This window comes from Boleophthalmus pectinirostris, unplaced genomic scaffold (assembly GCF_026225935.1).
Source record: "Boleophthalmus pectinirostris isolate CB_2022bp ecotype Guang Dong unplaced genomic scaffold, ASM2622593v1 HiC_scaffold_2, whole genome shotgun sequence".
Lineage (NCBI taxonomy): Eukaryota > Metazoa > Chordata > Actinopteri > Gobiiformes > Gobiidae > Boleophthalmus > Boleophthalmus pectinirostris.
In genome coordinates this window covers 9,189,625-9,209,397 of record NW_026571152.1, presented here as the reverse complement: position 1 = coordinate 9,209,397, position 19,773 = coordinate 9,189,625, and the positions used below count along the sequence as shown (strand labels likewise).

At 42.1% G+C, this 19,773-nt stretch overlaps 1 protein-coding gene across 1 annotated transcript in view; it reads left to right on the top strand.

The window, feature by feature from the left end:
* met (MET proto-oncogene, receptor tyrosine kinase) overlaps positions 1–18,493 on the top strand; it is a 135,536-nt gene extending 117,043 nt beyond the window's left edge. The window contains exons 13-21 of the mRNA XM_020919174.2: positions 514–667; positions 1,469–1,603; positions 5,519–5,767; positions 8,333–8,413; positions 11,475–11,656; positions 11,757–11,866; positions 14,092–14,257; positions 14,721–14,857; positions 16,193–18,493. Of these exons, the coding sequence (XP_020774833.2) occupies positions 514–667; positions 1,469–1,603; positions 5,519–5,767; positions 8,333–8,413; positions 11,475–11,656; positions 11,757–11,866; positions 14,092–14,257; positions 14,721–14,857; positions 16,193–16,487 (1,509 nt within the window). The 3' untranslated portion in view covers positions 16,488–18,493. The remainder of the gene's footprint in view (positions 1–513; positions 668–1,468; positions 1,604–5,518; positions 5,768–8,332; positions 8,414–11,474; positions 11,657–11,756; positions 11,867–14,091; positions 14,258–14,720; positions 14,858–16,192) is intronic.
* Positions 18,494–19,773: the final 1,280 nt, after the last annotated feature.

Sequence of the window (19,773 nt, the reverse complement as noted above, 5' to 3'; positions counted from 1 at the left end):
TAAATATGAACACAAGTTTAAAATGCCCATATAATGCTATTTTTTATGTATGTTATAATGTTTCCTTATCACAAATAGACCTGGAGTTGTGTTCTTGTTCTTCTCTCAAACAGAAAACGCTGTGTTTTTAAAGTCCATACACATTCACTAGAATCATGTGGATAATTTCAGATCTGGAATTGCCTGTCTCCACTGAACTAAAGGTAAAGGTAGCTGTTAATTTGAAAACTACCATTGCAGACAGACTAATAATATACTTTTCTCAAATTACTCAAACATGTGTGAATGAAACAAAACACAGCTTCAGTTACGTTTTTGAGGAGGTAACATTATAACATGGCTTCAAGTTCACAAGAGTCCGTTTTGCGTGATACAGGACCTTTAATCCTCATCGCTGGGACTAAACCTGGACAAAATCAAGACTAGAACAGGACCGATCCAGTTCTGCATCAGGACCAAATCAGTGTGTTGTCCTCACCCCTGGCTCTGTCTCTGTCTGTGTGTGTGTGTCAGTGGCGTCAGGCGGACTCAATCCGGTCTCTGGGTGTCGTGACTCTGGCTCAGGAGCAGGACTTCACGGCTCTGGTGGTGGGCTGTGTGTGTGTGTCTGTGCTGCTGCTCGGCCTGGGCTCCCTGCTGCTCTGGAGGAGGAACAAGCACATAGACGGTGAGAATACTACTCATACTGCTACTGCTGTTATTGATACAAATACTACATGGAATACCACCCTGAGAATACTACTCATACTACTACACACTACTGCTGTTATTGATACAAATACTACATGGAATACCACCCTGAGAATACCTGATCTGCTCAGATCTCTGGAGGTGAGCAGGACTTGGTGTGGTTAGTGCTTGGATGGGGAACTGCTGGGAATACCAGGAGCCACGATGGGGCAGCAGTGGCTCAAGTGGTGACTGTTATTGTGTCTTCAGGCAAGACACTCATCCACATTTAGAATATGGTGTGTGCGTGAATGTTGGTTTTGGTGGAGGTGATCAGAGGGGCTGATGATGCAGATCAGCAGCCTTGTTTTCATCAGTCTGCTCCAGGGCAGTTGTGGCTGCAGCAGTAGCAACCAGCTCCATTGGTCGAGTGTTTGTCCACTGATCCGAAGGTTGGCGGTTCAAATCCCACCCTCAACATACATGTCTTTGGTGGAGCGGTCAGATCCACTGACCCACAGGTTGGCAGCGCCATTCCAGGTCCCACAGATGAATGCTGTCGTTGTGTCCTTGGGCAAGACACTTAACCCACCTCGCCCCTAGTGTCTGTGTACACTGATGTATGAATGTGTGTGTGAATGAGTGGTTCTTTGAGTGCCTTGAAGGTGGAAAAGAGCTGTATAAAGATGTAACCATTTACCATCACAAGTATGGAGTGACTGAATTATCAGCTGCTGGTCAGATGGAGCCGAAGGTGCAGAGGAGAGGGTCATGATCATGTTTTGTTTTTGTGTTTTAGATCTGTCTGAAGTGTGGTACGACGGCAGAGGGCACATCCAGCACTTGGACAGACTGGCCAATGCACGCAGCGTCAGTCCCACTAACGAGATGGTGTCCCACGAGTCTGTGGACTACCGCACCACGCTGCTCGACGGTATGGAAACACAACATCACACATTTCATATATCGTCATGCTACTTTTCCATTATTGGATGGTTGGTCTCAAACATTCTTAGCCAGGCTGGAGCTACCTAGTGCCTCCACTCAATTTCATTTCTCTCCAGCGACTAGGTCAGGAATCAGAATACACTAGACGGTTTGCAAGAACTCCAGAAGTTGTAGACCATGCACTGGCCAATCAGTGAAGAGCTGTGAAGCCATGATGTCAAACTTAAGCGCCTGTCTGGGTCACTTTTGTGGTACAGGACAACAGTAAACAAAGCGCTCGAGATGGATGTAGACGAATCCAGACATTCTGTGTTGGCAACGATTCCTGAGATCGAGGATTTAAAGCCGAAACAAAGAATTGATGATGAATTTTATCAAGGGGAAAGACGTTATTGCCGTTCTTCCTACAGGATTTGGCGCATTACATACATCACGACCAAATAGCAGCGATTGGTTAAATAAAAAAGTACCCACCTACTGTTGAGTGAATGAATCCTAACACTGCAAGGTCAGACTCTTTCCACGAAGTGAAACCGGCTGAATCAGGGTAAAACATTCTCACAGTACATTGGGGTTTCAGATTCCAGGAGGGCAGTGAAGGCAACTTGAGAATCAGGGACCCACTTGTGAACTTTAATGTTCCACAGTATGGCATTTAACTTAACTATCATCATGGTGACTCTAAAAATGTGTTGAATAAATTATGGCTAGGTTTAATCCCATACTGTGGAATATTTCAGAATTCCAGAAACAATGACAAGCAGGTGGCAGATGCGGACTTTTTCTGAGCAGAATGAGGAGTTTTTAAGCGTTTCTCAGAACTTCTCAGAGTTTTGCCATGCCGATGATGCTAACAACAACTATCATGCCAATAGCACACTTCCTGATTATCGGACAACGCTCTATCATTAGTTGCAGACAGTACACAGCGGACTTATTTTGATCTGAAGAGCTGCTTATACCATATATATCTGTACCCATTCTAAGGACAACATACTGAAATATTATCCTCACTCTGCTCCTGGTTAAAAGTCGTCTTATTTAAGGTGTACTTGAGTTGTTGAGTGGCACAGATCACAGACAGCTCGTGTTCTGAAGAATAATCGTCGCAGTAGAATGGCGACTGATGGAGATGTGTGGAGTGAGGTTTCCAATAATGACACATCCTCGGGCTAAAGCGAAACAGATCCTGGGCGTTCTCACGTACAAATGGTTACGCAGTTTAAATGTAAAGTGTATATGAGAGAAGGAGAAGAAAGAGAGAGAAAGAAAGGGTAGGAGGGAGACAGTGAGAAGGAAAGAGAAAAGCGATAAGAAGAGAAAGGATCGAGAAAGTGGAAGGAAAGGGACTCCCTGCATTTTGTTACGGAATTTGATCAGCATTCCATGTTCCAAAGCCCAAAACTTAACCAAAAGAACTGTTTATAAATCTAATCCATACTCAATAATGGGAAGAATACTTTGAAAATGTATTTTGTAAGAGTACTGTATGCTGAATACTTTTAATACTTTTACAGCTGCATTATATTATAGTGTAAAATATGACATATAATTACAAACTGATTTTTTTTTTTTATAACTAATGCCATGCAGTTAGAAGCCAAAATTGCATGATGAAGTGCTGCTTTGTATTCCTTTTAATTTAGGAAGTACCACCAAATGAAAAAGTAACTATTTATAACTGTTACTCTCCGATTTAGTATTCAGAGTACATATTTTCAGTACATGTATTCAGTTACTTCCCAACAGCGTCTATAACTTAACCTTAAGAAATAAATATATAGGCCATAAATAAATATTTGGAAACAAAAAAATGGGGAAAAAAAAAAAACTCAGTAAGCTCTGCCCCAGAACGACATGCCAAACATTTAGGAAAGGAGGAGAGGAGAGGAAAGAGAGAAGATGGACATGGAAGGGGGAGTGAAAGTAGGTTAAATATGATAACAATACATTCATTTGTGCTTAAAGGTCTTATATTACACAAAATGTAATCTTGTGAGCTTTATGTCATGTTATAATGTTGTTACCTCCTCAAAAACAGACCTGGAGTTGTGTTTTGTTTCATTCACACATGTTTGAGTAACACTTTATTATTAGTCTGTTTTCAACTCCAAAGCTCAAAATGTTCTGTTCTACCTTGTGATGTCATGTAGTGGTAGTTTTCATGTTAGCAGCTCCTTTTACCTTAAGATTAAGATTTTACTGATCACTTTTAAAGTTCATTTAGGTCTTGCATCAAGTTACATTTCAGAACTTTTAACCCTGTACGAGCCTCCCGCAGCCTTAGGTTACATCCACATGACAGCGCTCCTGGATTTTTTTAAATTTTATTTTATTTAATTTTTTTTGCAGGTTGAAAAAAATTTGCGTCCACACATGTGTCGGATCAATAAATATTCATGTCCAGACGACAAGCGAGCACTGAGTGAAAACGATGTAATACATATACCGCACCTACATGTGGCGCTGTTAACAATGATAATAATATTTAATAATGCATATCTCATCACTGTTTTTTAAACTTTAAGGTAATTTAGCCTATTTTAGATGTATCCCAGAAATATAGCCGCGTTGTTTGGCAAAAGTTATACATACGTGTTCGTTTTTAGTCATTATTAGAATGGCTAAAATAATTATTAGAAAAAATCCAATTAATTACTCATACATAATCTTTGTTATTGATCTGTGTGCGTAATCTACGTGGTGTGTGTTGTTAGTATTAACGTTATCAGCGTGTCTCGGGTTGCTGGGCAACAGGAGCAGCTCTGTAGGCTACACCTGTTCCATTTCAGCAACAGACTTGCAGTCTGTGGAGGCTGGTTCGTGGGCTGTAGCCTTCACTGCATCGGAGGACCCTGGCAATGACGGAGTCGCAACGTCATTGTTTTCCAAAAGCTGTGGTTTGTCCACACGACAATATCATTTTCACCCACCAAAAGCGCCGGCTCTGTGTGGACGAAAGGCCAAAACGAATACAAACTTCACCATTTTGACCAAAAAAGGTTGTCATGTGGACAGGCCCTTAGATCCTGAGGCAGGTCTTTGTGGCTGTTCCAAAGTCCAGACTCCGGACGAAGGCTGATGGAGCCTTTTCAGTCCGGGTGCCTCAGCTTTGGAACGACCTCAACTCGTACCATCAGTATCATCTTTTAAATCACTTTTTAAGACAAATTTTTATCATTTGGCCTTTGTTTAACTGGTTTTAGCTTGATTTTATTCCTTATTTATTTTAATTCTACTTCTTTTTATTTATTTATTATAATTTTAAAATCATTGTTTGCATCATTGTCTGTTTTTGTTTGCCTTCTGTATGCTATTTTTACGCTTTTTGTATTGTTTATTGCTGCTTATTAACTTCAGAGATAAGCTATTGAAGGGCTGAAATGGTCCAAATGATTCTAGTGAAGGTGTATGGAGTTTAAAAACACAGTGGAGCACTTCCTGTATTATCACATGACATCACAATCATGTCATCACAATACTTTTCTGAGAGAAGAACTCCAGGTGACGAAACCAAATCAGAAAATAGCATAATATGGGCCCTTTAAGCTAAATACTGTAAAACTAATTTTGCTAATTTTACGGTCTCATTTAAAACTAATTTTATTTCAACTTTTTACAGTACTTTTAATTTTTCGTGCAGTATAGATTTCAAAGCCGTACAGAGTGGTGCATTTCAGAATTAGTTCCAGTTTCAAGTTCCCCTGAGCTTTTCTCGACCTCGAATCTGATCACAACTTTGTACTTTAGTGACCCCAAACCTCAAACTCTACACGGGGAATCTAACCCACAACCTCCTTACTGAGAGGAGGAGACGGGCTAACCACTCTGCCACAGTAACACAGGGAGAAAGACGCGGAAAGATCAGGAGTCTAACCCACAACTTCTTTGTAAATTTCAGATCCAAACAGCGAGCGTCCCGAGTCTTGCCGGGCTGTTCCTGTGTACGGCGGGAGTGGGGAGCTGTTGCACCACCGCGGGGCCATAGGGGGCGCTATGGGGCCCGATGAGTTCCTGTCTCCTCTGCTGTCTGGGGCCCCCGTGCACATAGACCCGAGCTGTCTGCACCCAGATCTGCTCCGAGAAGTCCAGCACGTGGTGATCAGCAGAGACAGGCTCATTCTGCACGTGCACCAGGTCATAGGGAGAGGTGAGGCTAAAGAGGGACTACAGCGGGACTGGACCGGGTCTGGACCAGGACTAGAGCAGGACTGGACCGGGACTGAACCAGAACTACAGCAGGACTGGACCAGGACCAGACCAAAAATGAACAAGGTTAGACTAAAAATATACTAAGATTTGAACACAACTAAAACAGAGCTGAACCAGGACTCCAGAAGGATTTGATCAGGACTAAATCAGGACTACACCAGGACTGAACCAGGACTAAACCAGGACTAGATCAGGACTAGACCAGGATTTGATCAGGGCTAAACCTGGACTGGACCGTGGCATGAACAAGGGTAGACCAGAAATGATCTGTGCAAGAACAAGTGTCAAACCAGGACTAGACCAGGACTAGATCAGGACTAAACCAGGACTGAACCAGGACTAGACCAGGATTTAATTAGGACTAAACTAGGACTACGGCAGGACTGAACCAGGACTGGACCGTGGAGTGAACAATGGTAGACGAGAAATTGTCTGTGCAAAAACAAGTATTGAACCAGAACTAGACCAGGACTAGATCAGGACTAAACCGGGACTGAACCAGGACAGAATCAGACTGGACCAGGACTAGACTGTGAACAAGTGTAGAACAGAAATTAACTAGGGTCTACGCAAGACTATAACAAGTACCAAACCCAGACTAGACCAGGACTGGATCAGATCAAGATCAGGACTACACCAGGACTGAACCAGGACTGGACCAAACATGAGCAAGAGTAAACCAGAAATTATCTGGGATCTGCGCAGGACTGAATTAGGACTGAACCAAGACCAGCTCAGGACTCGACCAGGACTTAGACCAGGACTTAGACCAGGACTTAGACAGAATTGAACTAAAAATGAACACACATACACCAGAAATGAACTAAGATCTGCGAAGGACTAAACCAGGACTGAAACCAGACTGGACCAGGACTAGATCAAGACTAAACCAGGACTGAAACAGGACTGGACCAGGACTAGATCAAGACTAAACCAGGACTGAAACAGGACTGGACCAGGACTAGATCAAGACTAAACCAGGACTGAAACAGGACTGGACCAGGACTAGATCAAGACTAAACCAGGACTGAAACAGGACTGGACCAAGACTAGACCAGGACTAAACCAGGACTGAAACAGGACTGGACCAAGACTAGACCAGGACTAAACCAGGACTGAAACAGGACTGAAACAAGCTATATCATGTTGATCCTTTTAATGTCGGATTCAATTTCACTTAAACTCGTTGCTTCTCCACAATAAAAGTCATCTGCTCTTACATAATAAAATCTGCTCTTTCACAGTAAAAGCACATCAGTCAGGAGAGGGTTCGGTTTTGTTCTTTTTGGGACGTAATTTGATATTTTGAACCTTTTGTTTGAGCGTGATCGAACTGTGCCACGCCAATTACTGCCCACACAACCCCAGAATGGTTTGGACTAAAGCAGAACTAAACCAGGACTGAACCAGGACTGAGCTAGGATTTAAAGAAGATTGAAGCTGGACTGAACCAGGACTAAACCAGGGCAAAACCAGGACTAAATCGCAATTAAACCACGATTAAACCACAAATAAACCACGATTAAAAAGAGCTGCTCAGGTCTAAATCCGGACTAAACTGAGACTAAATCAGTACTGTATCAGGGCAAGACTAGGACTAAACCAGGACTGAACCAGGACTAAATCACGAATAAACCAGGATTAAAAAGGACTGCTCAGGAATAAACCAGGACTAATCTCGATCTAGGACTGAACCAGGACTAAACCAGGACTAAACCATGATTAAACCACGACTAAAAAGGACTGCTCAGGACTAAACCAGGACTAAACCCGGACTAAACTAGGACTAAATCAGTACTGAACCAGGGCAAGTCTAATACTAAACAAGGACTGAACCAGGACTAGACTAAGACTAAATCTGAACTGAACCAGAGTTAAACCAGGATTAGCCAGGCCTGAACCGGGACTGAACCAAGACTGAACCAAGACTAAATCAGGACTGAACCAAGACCGAACCAAGACTAAATCAGGACTGAACCAAGACCGAACCAGGACTAGACCATGAATGAAGCTGGAACATACCAGGACTAAACCAGGACTGGACCAGGACTGATACAGGACTGAAACTGAACTGAACCAGGATTTAAAGAGGACTGAGCCAGGACTAAACCAGGACTAAACCACAACTTAACCAAAACCATTAAGGTTACCAAAAAAGTGAATTACCTTACATTGTAAATAAGACAGTAGTTTTTTTGTTTTGTTTTTTTTCCCAGACCAACCAAGAAATCAAATTAGAAAAAAATCTGTTCAAAAAATTCCTAAAAATCTTCGTCTAAAAAAACAACAGTCTCACATGACTCTGGAGTTTCAGATTTCAGGAGGGCAGTGAACGCAACTTGAGAATCCTGAACCAAAGCGTGTAAACTTAAATGCACTTGTGTGTAATTTTGATTAACCCCATTCTTTATTGTCATATTTATTGGACTATTTTGGGTTTAAACAGTGAAATTTCATAGATTTGAGTTAAATTGTATTCATTTGAATATTATTTTACTTTCAGGACATTTCGGCTGCGTTTTCCATGGAACTCTTCTGGAACCTGATGGACACAACCAGCACTGCGCCGTCAAGAGTCTCAACAGTAAGTGACTTTACGGCCCCGCCTTTGTTATGATCAGGAAAAATCGAATTATCTTATTTATTTAATTATCAGTTAAAGGTGCATTGTGTAACTTTTCTGGGGAGGGTCCGTCATATGCTTTTCTCTATTGCTTTGTCTGGAATTTTTCACAGTATGGCATTAAACTCTCCTGTCTTCACGGAGACCAAACCAAACTAAGTTACAGGTCAGATCTGTGGAGAGGCGACCCCGTTCACAGTCAGAATGTTGTTTTTCTAGGTGTTTTTGAGCTATAAAACCACCTGGAATTGAATAAATGTAACGTAAAGCTGTTTAATGTCATACTGTGGAACATTCGAAGCAGCGCAATGACGTATCCATAGAAACAAGCAGACCAAAAAGTTACATAGTGCACCTTTAAGTGGCAGTTTGTGGGGAAAAGTTGAAAAAAGCTGAAAATTATTAGAAGTAGTGCTGACAGAGGTGGGACCAGGTCTTTGATTTGCAAGTCTCAGGTAAGTCTCAAGTGTTTGACCTCAAGTCCGAGTCAAGTCCCAAGTCAAATACAGGCAAGTCCACTGGCTCATAAGTCCAAGTCTAGTCCAAGTCGTCTGCTTTGAGCTTCAAGTCATTTCAAGTCTTTAAACCAAAGTACCAAATATAGAATAGATTTTTGCAATTTATATGACTTTTTAAAATTGGACTTTAAAAAATCATAGTATATTTATATGAGTATTTATAGAGTATAGAGTTGTAGAAAGTAATTTAGTAATTTTTTCTTTTTTTAAATGTCTTGACAAGATCTTAGTGTGAATCATTACGGTCAGAATAGAAAGAATTCAGATTTAAAAGTGCTTCTCAAGTTAAGTCCGTGTCAAGTCCCAAGTCACCGACCTTGAAGTCCAAGTCGAGTCCCAAGTCTTAGTCCATTTTATCAAGTCAAGTCTCAAGTCCTAAAAATAGTGACTCAAGTCCAAGTCACGACTTGCAAGTCTCCACCTCTGAGCGCTGAGTTTGAAAATTCTATTCTAAATGGAGAGACAATTTACATGCAAGGAAGTCATTTTTTCTGACAGTTTAAACTTTGAGTTAACAAAATAAAGGTCTTATTGTTTTTTTTTTGTGTTCTTGTGCTATAATGTCTATAGTGTTAAGTTTTGGCACTTGTTAACATCATGGTCACTAGATAACAGTTATGAAATTACCTCTACCTAGTCAAACCTGCTGTCTATGTCCAAGGAAGTCAAATCATTTATGCACTTTCATTTTTTTCTGCATATGTAAGTCCATCTTTTCTTTGTAAACATGACTCCATTGTCCCATCCCTCAGCTGTGACCTGCGCAGACCTTATTATGAAATTAAACCCAAATTAAATTAAATAAAGAGAATTTTTCCTCAGACAGAGATGGATGAGTTTGAGAGAAGACCGTGACGGGAGGTCTGTGTAATCGTGTTAGAATATTACAGATCTGGGCTAGACCTGTTTTAGTCTGGGTTTAGTCCTGGTTTAGTCCTGTTTTAGTCCTGTTTTAGTCCTGGTTTAGTCCTGGTTTAGTGCTGGTTTAGTCCTGTTTTAGATCTGTTTTAGTACTGGTTTAGTCCTGGTTTAGGCCTGGTTTAGTCCTGGTTTAGGCCTGGTTTAGGCCTGGTTTAGTCCTGGTTTAGTCCTGGTATAGTCCTTGTTTAGGCTTAGCATGGTTCAATTTCACAACCATGCCCTTGACCTGAACAAACCCCTAGAAAAATATAGTGATAGTATCCATTTGCAGATTAACTTTAAGGTTGCTGGTTCTAGCCCCACCTCAATGCCTCCTGCCATTGCTCCTCCAGGTTTACCTTTAGGATGTGACATTGGCCTGACTGGGTCTAACCACATGGAACAAACATTGACTCAAAAGTTCAATGTCTTCTCTGTCAGTATGAATAAACAGCAAAACTATTATTTTCACAGTAGCGTGTTAATATAATATGGCAAATTTGTGTAGTTAATCCCAAACAAATAATGATAAGGATCATCAGTTTCTTTTTCTTTTAAAAATGTGTCAAAGCCAGAACTGGTTAAGCAGGGCTGGTCCTGGTTTGTACTTGGATGGGAGACCACTGGGAATATCAGGTGTCACAGTGGGGCAGCAGTGGCAAGAACTGTTGTTGTGTCCTTGAGCAAGACACTTCACCCACATTACCAAGTATGAAAGTGGTGTGTGTGTGTGTGTGTGTGTTGGTGGTGGTCAGAGGTAGCACTAGGTCAGGAACTGGAATACACTAGACGATTTGCAAGAACCCCAGAAGTTGTAGACCGCGCTCTGGCCAATCAGTGAAGAGCTGTGAAGCCATGACATCAAACCCAAGCACCTGTGTGGGTCCCTTTTGTGGTAGTAAACAAAATAAAGCAAACAAAGTAAACAAAGTGGTCGAGATGGATGTAGAAGAAGACATAGATTCTGTGTTGGCAACAATTCCTGAGATCGAGGATTTAAAGCCGGAACAAAGAGAATGTTATGCGAATTTTATCAAGGGGAAAGACGTTATTGTCCTTCTTCCTACGAAATGTGGTGCATTACATACGTCACGACCAAACAGCAGCAATTGGTTAAATAAAAAAGTAGCCCCCTACCATTGAGCGAAGGAATCCTAATGCTGCGAGGTCAGACAGTTTCTACAAAGTGAAACCGGATGATGAATTAGGCTAGAAGGGGCCAATGGTGCAGATTAGCAGCCTCACCTCTGTCAATCTGTCTCGGTGCAGCTGTGGCTACAATAGTATCTTATAGACAGGTAAAGTGAATGAATAATGCTCTGTAAATCACCTTTAGTTTCCAAAAAGCGCTATATAAAAATGGACCGTGGCATGAACAAGATGAGACCAGAAATTATCTGCACAAGAACAAGTACTGAATCAGGACTAGACCAAGAATAGATCAGGACTAAACCAGGACTGGACCATAGCGTGAACAAGAGTCAACCAGAAATTATCTTACAGATGGTGGAAAGAATGAATAATGCTCTGTAAATCAGTTCAAAAAGCGCTATATAAAAATGGAAGGAAGATAACAATTCTGTGTTTCTTTGTTGTTTTTTTAGGGATCACAGACCTGGAGGAGGTGTCCCAGTTCTTAAAGGAGGGAATCATCATGAAAGACTTCAGTCACGAGAACGTTCTATCACTGCTCGGCATCTGTCTGCCACCAGAGGGCTCCCCGCTGGTCGTGCTGCCCTACATGAAGCACGGAGATCTGAGGAACTTCATACGTGACGAGGGACATGTGAGTCTGGGACTGGACCTAGTTTAGACCTGGTTTAGCACATTACAAAGACTTAATAAACATGATTTGTGATTTTCCACTGTCTGTTTTTTCTCGACAGAACCCAACAGTAAAAGATCTCGTGGGCTTCGGTCTGCAGGTGGCACGAGGAATGGAGTATTTGGCCTCTAAGAAGTTTGTGCACAGAGACCTGGCTGCACGAAACTGCATGTAAGTAATTTAAAATGTGTGAAGAGGAGCTGAGGAGAGGGTCAGATGAAGCTGAGGATGAGGAGGAGAGGGTCACATCAGAGTCCTGCACCGGGTCAGGTACCCGCGAGTAAACGGGCAGGTTTTAACGTTCTGGAATTTTACGGGCTGGTAGTGATTACACACGGGCGGGTCAGGACTACACCAGGACTAAACCAAGTCTAAACCAGGTCTAAACCAGGACTTCACCAGGACAACACCAGGACTACACCAGGTCTACACCAGGACTACACCTCTACACCAGGACTACACCAACACCAGGAAACACCAGGACTACCAGGACCAGGTCTACACCACCACTACACCAGGACTACACCAGGACACAACTAAACCAGGAACACCAGACACCACTAACACCAAGTACTAAACCAGGTCTACACCAGGACTTCACCAGGACACCAGGACAACACCAGGACTAAACCAAGTCTAAACCAGGACTAACCAGGACTAACACCAGGACAACACCAAGGACTACACCAGGACACACCAGTACAACACCAGGACACAACACCAGACTACACCAGGTACAACACCAGGACTACACCAGGACAACACCAGGACAACACGACAACACCAGTACAACACCAGGACTACACCAGGACTACCACCAGGTACACCACCAGGACAACACCAGGACTACACCAACACACCAGGAACACCAGGACCAGTACAACACCAGACTACACCAGGACTACACCAGGACTACACCAGGACTACAACACCAGGACAACACCAGGACAACACCAGGACAACACCAGGACTACACCAGGACTACACCAGGACAACACCAGGACTACACCAGGACTACACCAGGACAACACCAGGACAACACCAGGACAACACCAGACAACTACACCAGGACTACACCAGTACAACACCAGGACACACAACAACACCAGGACAACACCAGTACAACACCAGACAACACCAGTACAACACCAGTACAACACCAGTACAACACCAGGACTACACCAGGACTACACCAGTACAACACCAGGACTACACCAGGACTACACCAACACCAGACTACAACACCAGTACAAACACCAGGACTACACCAGGACAACACCAGGACTACACAACACCAGGACTACACCAGGACAACACCAGGACCACACACCAGACAACACCAGGTACAACACCAGGACTACACCAGGACTACACCAGGACTACACCAGGACTACACCAGGACTACACCAGGACTACACCAGGACTACACCAGGACACACCAGTACAACACCAGTACAACACCAGGACAACACCAGGACAACACCAGTACAACACCAGGACTACACCAGGACAACACCACCAGGACAACACCAGGTACACACCAGGACTAACACCAGGACTAACACCAGGACTACACCAGGACTACACCAGGACTACACCAGGTCTACACCAGGACTACACCAGGACTACACCAGGTCTACACCAGTACTACACCAGGACTAATCCAAGTCTAAACCAGGACTAAACCAGGACTACACCAGGACTACACCAGGACTACACCAGGACTAAACCAAGTCTAAACCAGGTCTAAACCAGGTCTAAACCAGGACTAAACCAGGACTAAACCAAGAATAATCTTGGATTTAAGAGAGAGAACCCCAAGCCTGCAATAGTCTAGGCAGGCGCACCTCCAAGCCCGTCCCAACAGTGAGTCCTGGTTCAGTTCTGGTTTAGTCCTGGTGTTGTCCTGTTTTAGTCCTGTTTAAGTCCTAGTTCAGTCCTGGTTCAGTCCTGGAATCAGTCCTAGGTTAGTCCTGTGTTAGTCCTGTGTTAGTCCTGGGTTAGTCCTAGGTTAGTCCTGGGTTAGTCCTGTGTTAGTCCTGTGTTAGTCCTGGGTTAGTCCTGTGTTAGTCCTGGGTTAGTCCTGGTTTAGTCCATGGTGTGTGCGGCACAAAAGTCCGGCATCAATGATCAGTGTCTCTTCTGCTCAGTAAATAATGCCTGTGAAGTGACAGTCGAGTCGCATCTGTGAATTCGTATTCGTACTGAAGAAACCGTTTCATTTCATTTCGTGATTCTAATTCTTGAAGTCGTAAATTTTCAATTTGTATTCTGATGGATGCTTTTAATTTGTGTGTGATTTATCATGGGCACGGGCAGGTAACGGGTCTCCAAGAATGGACCCGTGCAGGACTCTGGGTCAGATGGAGCAGAGGACTGACTGTCTGTGGTTGCAGGTTGGATGAGAGCTACACGGTGAAGGTGGCAGACTTTGGCTTGGCTCGAGACGTTTATGAGAAAGAATATTACAGTGTTCACAATAAGAGCGGAGTCAAGCTGCCGGTCAAGTGGATGGCCCTGGAGAGTCTGCAGACGCACAAGTTTACACACAAGTCTGACGTGGTATGTGTTTGATTACTAGTACTACTCTTACTACTACTTCTTGTACTGCCACCACACTACTGATTCTAAGACTACCACATCCATTCCTACTTCTCTTATTATTCCTATGTTTACTACTACTGCTACTGATACTATTACTGTTATTACTACTGCTACTACTGATACTAATACTGCTGCTGCTACTACTACTACCACTTCCATCTTCTATTCTTACTACTAGTACTAGTAGTAGTAGTACCACTACTACTACTCCTACTATTACTAAAACTACTACTAATACTACTACCACCACTACTAATACTACTACCACTTCCATCTTCTATTCCTATTACTTCTACTACTAAGACTACTACTACTACTACTACTACTACTACTACTACTACTACTACTACTACTACTACTACTACTACTACACCCCTACTACTTCTACAGATTCTAAGTCCATGTTGTATTTCGTGTGTAGTGGTCATTTGGCGTGCTGCTGTGGGAGCTGATGACCAGAGGAGCTCCTCCGTACTCAGACGTCAACTCCTTCGACATCACAGTGTTTCTAATGCAGGGACGAAGACTACTACAGCCAGAGTTCTGCCCAGACGCACTGTAAGTACTACTAATAATACTCCGAATCCTACTTCTGCTACTGCAAATACTGCAGCAATACTGCTGTTTCTCTCAGTTCGTATCAGAGCAGAGGAGTCAGGTAAAGTTACAAAGAAAACCTCACAGACAGGAGGAGCTTCTCTGGGTCACTGTGAATACTCCGTCTCCATAGAAACAGACCCAAACATCTGCAAAAACATGACCGACATCTCACGTACACTGTAAAATAACACAGGCAGAGCAGGTACACTCTGAAATCCACACTTTTGGAGACATGTGGGGCTAGTCATGTGGAGCTGGGATGAACACTTGGAGAGAAAGAGAAAGAGTTCACATTTAATGAACAGTTTTCACTAAAGTAGTACAATCACAACTGAACCTGAGCTGCCTGTACTTGCACATAGAGGACACTAGCACCAGTACTGACTAATGGGGGTTTTGTAATACGAATTTAGATCAGAGAGAGTTCTTTTAGGTTTAAACCAGCTGGATTTCAGCATTGGAACTGGCAATGTGAGGCCCATTGTGATTTCTGGGTCTTGAGAAACTGATACACCAGATTATGACATAAACAATTTTTGGCACGTTTTGGCAGTTAAGAATAAATCAGCATTACAATTGTTATCAGCAAAAGTTATGTTTGATTTGAACATGTTTACGTCAAAATCTTCTCGCTGTAACGGCTGCTGCGTTCGTTTTAACCCACACTACGCCCACCGTCCTGGTGTTTTTATTTCACAATTTTATTAGTAAATCATGACATGAACATTAATAGCGGACAAATCAGTTTTGATTGACAACGTTGTGCCTGCTAAATCAGCGGTACAGGCATTACCATCAACAGCCTCACTCTGGATTGGCTCTTTGGTTGCTATGATACTCATGGTCGGAATTCCAAATATGGAACTTTGCTCCAATTTCACCGCTAATTCTGGGTTTTAGATGACGGGATCGCATCGTCATCATTTTCCAAAAGCTGTGATTTGCGACCAAAAAAGTTGTCATGTGGACACCACCTTAGTCCATTTGAACAATATTAATTTTAGCTGCCCCCAGCTGTATTAAATGTGATTGGACTATAGAACATTGTGATATCATCTGAAACCCAGCAATATACTCTTCTACAAGAATATTTATAACCTCTCTTTCTCTCTCTCCCTTCTCTATCTCTGTCCCTCTCTCCTCCTCTCTTTCTCTCTCTCCCTTATCTATCTGCCCCTCTCTCCTACTCTCTTTCTGTCTCTCCCTTATCTATCTGCCCCTCTCTCCTCCTCTTTTTCTCTCTTTCCCTCCTCTATCTGCCCCTCTCTCCTCCTCTTTCTTTCTCTCTCTCAGGTACACAGTGATGATCGAGTGCTGGCACCCCAAACCCGAGCGCCGTCCCTCTTTCTCCGAGCTCGTGTCCCGGATCTCCTCCATCTTCTCGTCCTTCAGCGGAGAACACTACGTCCTCCTCAACACCACCTACGTCAACATCGACAAGCTCAGCCCCTACCCCTCTCTGTTGCCCCCCTCTGGAGCCGACCACAACTGCACCTCCGGGGCCGATTCCAGCGGGGAGAGCGCGCTACTCAGCCTCACCACACAGGGGGCGCTCTTCAGTAACCCCGAGCACCACTGTTACGCCTAAACCGGGGCGGAGGTGTTTAAAGACTCCATATGTGAGAGAAATGTACAGATACTGAAGCGAACACTGCCATTTTGAACTTTTATTGCTCAAAACTCAAAAATGTGAAGTTTTCAGACAGGAATTAAGAGGAGAATTTTAAACGTACACTCAGAAATAGCTTTAAATAAATGTTTTATGTCGAAGTTTTCCATCAGAGTTTTACACTGATCGAAATTACATGTTTTAAGAATATTTGTTTTGACTCACGCCTTCCTCAGACTGCTCCCGGTCCAGCTGAGACTGCAGTGTCAGACCCATATTTTAAAAGTCACAAACCTTCACAACCCAAATAGACATTATTCGTGAATCACAAAATAAAGTTGGATTTGAACAATTAGTATTACTCAAGTTTTAAACAATGAGAAACAATAATTGAACCTGCAACAACCATCAAAAATCCAAGGGTTTGTCCGCCAAATCGAGGTGCAGCGTTTCTAAATGTCTCTTAAGTTTAGTTGACTTTCAGCTCTCGTTTGCCAGGGTTTTTTTGACTCACATTGGCCTTGCATCCTGGTTAGGACTAGCCAGGCTGACCTAGTGCCTCTGCTCAATTTCATATGTCTCCAGCCACTAGGTCAGGAATCAGAATACACTAGACAGTTCATAAAAACCCCGGAAGTACAAGTTTGGGCACCAGCCAATCAGCAAAGACTCATATATTTTGTGTTGGCAACAATTCCCAAGATTAAGGATTTAAAGCCAGAACAAAGAGAATTTTTGGTGAATTTTATCAAGGGTAAAGACGTTATTGCCCTTCTTCCTACAGGATGTGAGAAAAGCTTAAAATACCAGTTAGCCCCGTTAGCGGCACATTACATACGTCACAACTAAATAGCAGCGATTGGTTAAATTTTTAAAAAGTACCCGCCTACCGTCAAGCAAATGAATCCTAACGTTGTGAGGTCAGACGGTTTCTACAAAGTAAAACCAGCTGATGAATCAGGGTACTTTAGGACCAGCACAATTTAGAAAGCCATAATTCCAAAAATAGTCGGCCTTGCTGGTAATTTTTTTTTTTTCTTTGCTGGAGATTCCAATTTGTGCTACCTGCTTGAGACCCACCTGAGGGTCGCGATCCAGTCTTTGGAAAATAATAATTCAACTCCAGTCAAATGAAGCTCACAAAGGCTGGTGGTTATAGGGCGAATTAGGAGCAGAGTTCCATTGGTAGGAGTAGGAATTGATTTACCGACAATATAGAAACACCAGGATCATGCAGAGCGGGTTAATACCAACATTTTAAGACCAAAAAGAGCAACCTGACAGCAGCTACAGAGAAAAGAGTGACGTTTTTCAATACAAAGTGAATTGGAGCCAGAATCAATAGAGCCAGAAGCGCGCCCATGCTCACTTCAGTGGATAGCAGGTTAACTATGCCCATTTATATATACGGTCTATGTGTGAAACTCGAACATTTTGCGGTCGGCTCCTGCATCTGGCAAAAATAGATTCCTAAATCACCTCTGTAAGCTGCACAGCGTTACTTCCTCTCTTTACTTTTAATTATTCCAAATAGTTGCGGTCACTGGAGCTGCACCGTGAGCAGTCTGAGCCCAGAGCGAACTGTTTTTACTCTTTTTAACAAGATCGCAAATTTAGCCAAGACATAACATTCAATTAGAAACATTTGATCCCAGTCTCTATGAAATATGAGAAATAGAAATATAGAGATAATACCATTTATTTGAAACCAATATCCTATTTTTCATCTATCATATCATTTATCATCTATCGTATCATTTTACGTCACAAGAGTTTGGACAATGTGAAGTTTGTTTATCCCCCGAAAAGGTTAAAGCAAGAAAAGAAGCATTCACTGCCATTTTATTTAAGATTTTCTTTATTCCACAGGCACAAAGTTAAAAATGTGAAATTGACAAGAGTTAGAATTTACTGATTTTGAAACTTAGAGATTACATTCTACAACAAGGGAGTTTGGACTTAGATTTTTTGCTTGAAATGTGTCAAAAAAATATAATATATATTTTGCTTGTAGTTGTAGTTCTTTACTATTGCCTGTTGGTGATGCAGTTTTGGATCAGTTCAAAGCTATTTTCAAGCCAAGAAAACAATGACCCTACTCTCTTTTGATAATTTTGTGAGAAAAAAATTGGAAAATATACGATTTTGTTTAGTTATTTTTCATTTGCCATTTATTTTTCCCTGTCCACAGCAAAATCTGATTAAATTGCACTAATAGGCCAAAAATGATGAAGAATTTAAGCAGCCATTTTGTAAACTGTGTGTGAATCTGCTGTACAGACAAGTAAATAATTGTCCGTAAATGTGGTGTTACTATGAGAAATTAAGCCAGATACCCTCCCTGACAAACTCTTTTTCTGTTACAGCCCCTGAACTTTTCTTTTAAAATGTTGTTTTATGACATAACAATTTGAAATACATATACTGTTTTTTTTTATAACATGAAAAATTATCTGCATGAGTTAATATGACTTGAATTCAGAATATTAATAATGGTGTATTACGTAACTTTTCTGATGAAGGGTCTATCACTTGTCTGTCTCCGTGAAGTTTGTAATACATGCGTCACAAATTTCAGACTTTCGGTCATTGGGCAATGCATACTGGGAAGGATTTTCCGAAAAAGTGAGCATCAGACCGTCATGTTTGTTTTCGCAGTAGGATGCGTTTATTGACAAAGCTGATCTTTTCTAGTCTTTTGAACTATATCGCTTTTGTTTCTGGTTCTGATATTGTCATATTTTAGTTTTGGGATTCGGACATCGTAATGGTGTGGTTGCTGGATCCTAACAGCGGAAAACGGCTCGAGAAATGTGTTTGCAAACTCCATAAATCCATAAAAGGGAATCAGATGTGTGTGACTGCAAACTTCTGTTCAAACTGTTTCCCTTCCCAATGGAATTGAAAAATAGTGAAAGGTGAAGGCGATGGGCAATACTGATTGAGTTTCCGCTGTCAGATCATCCAAAAACCACACAATTATGATGTCTGATCCCAAAACTAAAATATGACAATATCAGAAGCAGAAACAAAAGTGATATGGTTCAAAAGACTTGAAAAGATCGACTTTGTCAATAGACGCATCCCACTGGGAAAACAAACATGGTGTTTGATGCTCACTTTTTCGGAAAATTCTTCCCAGTATGCATTGCACATTGAAGTCCAAAAGTCATGATGCATGTATTGTTTTGACTTGAATGTTCCACAGTATGGCATTAAACATATTATATCTATCTACCATTATTGCAATTGTAGGCATTGTTAT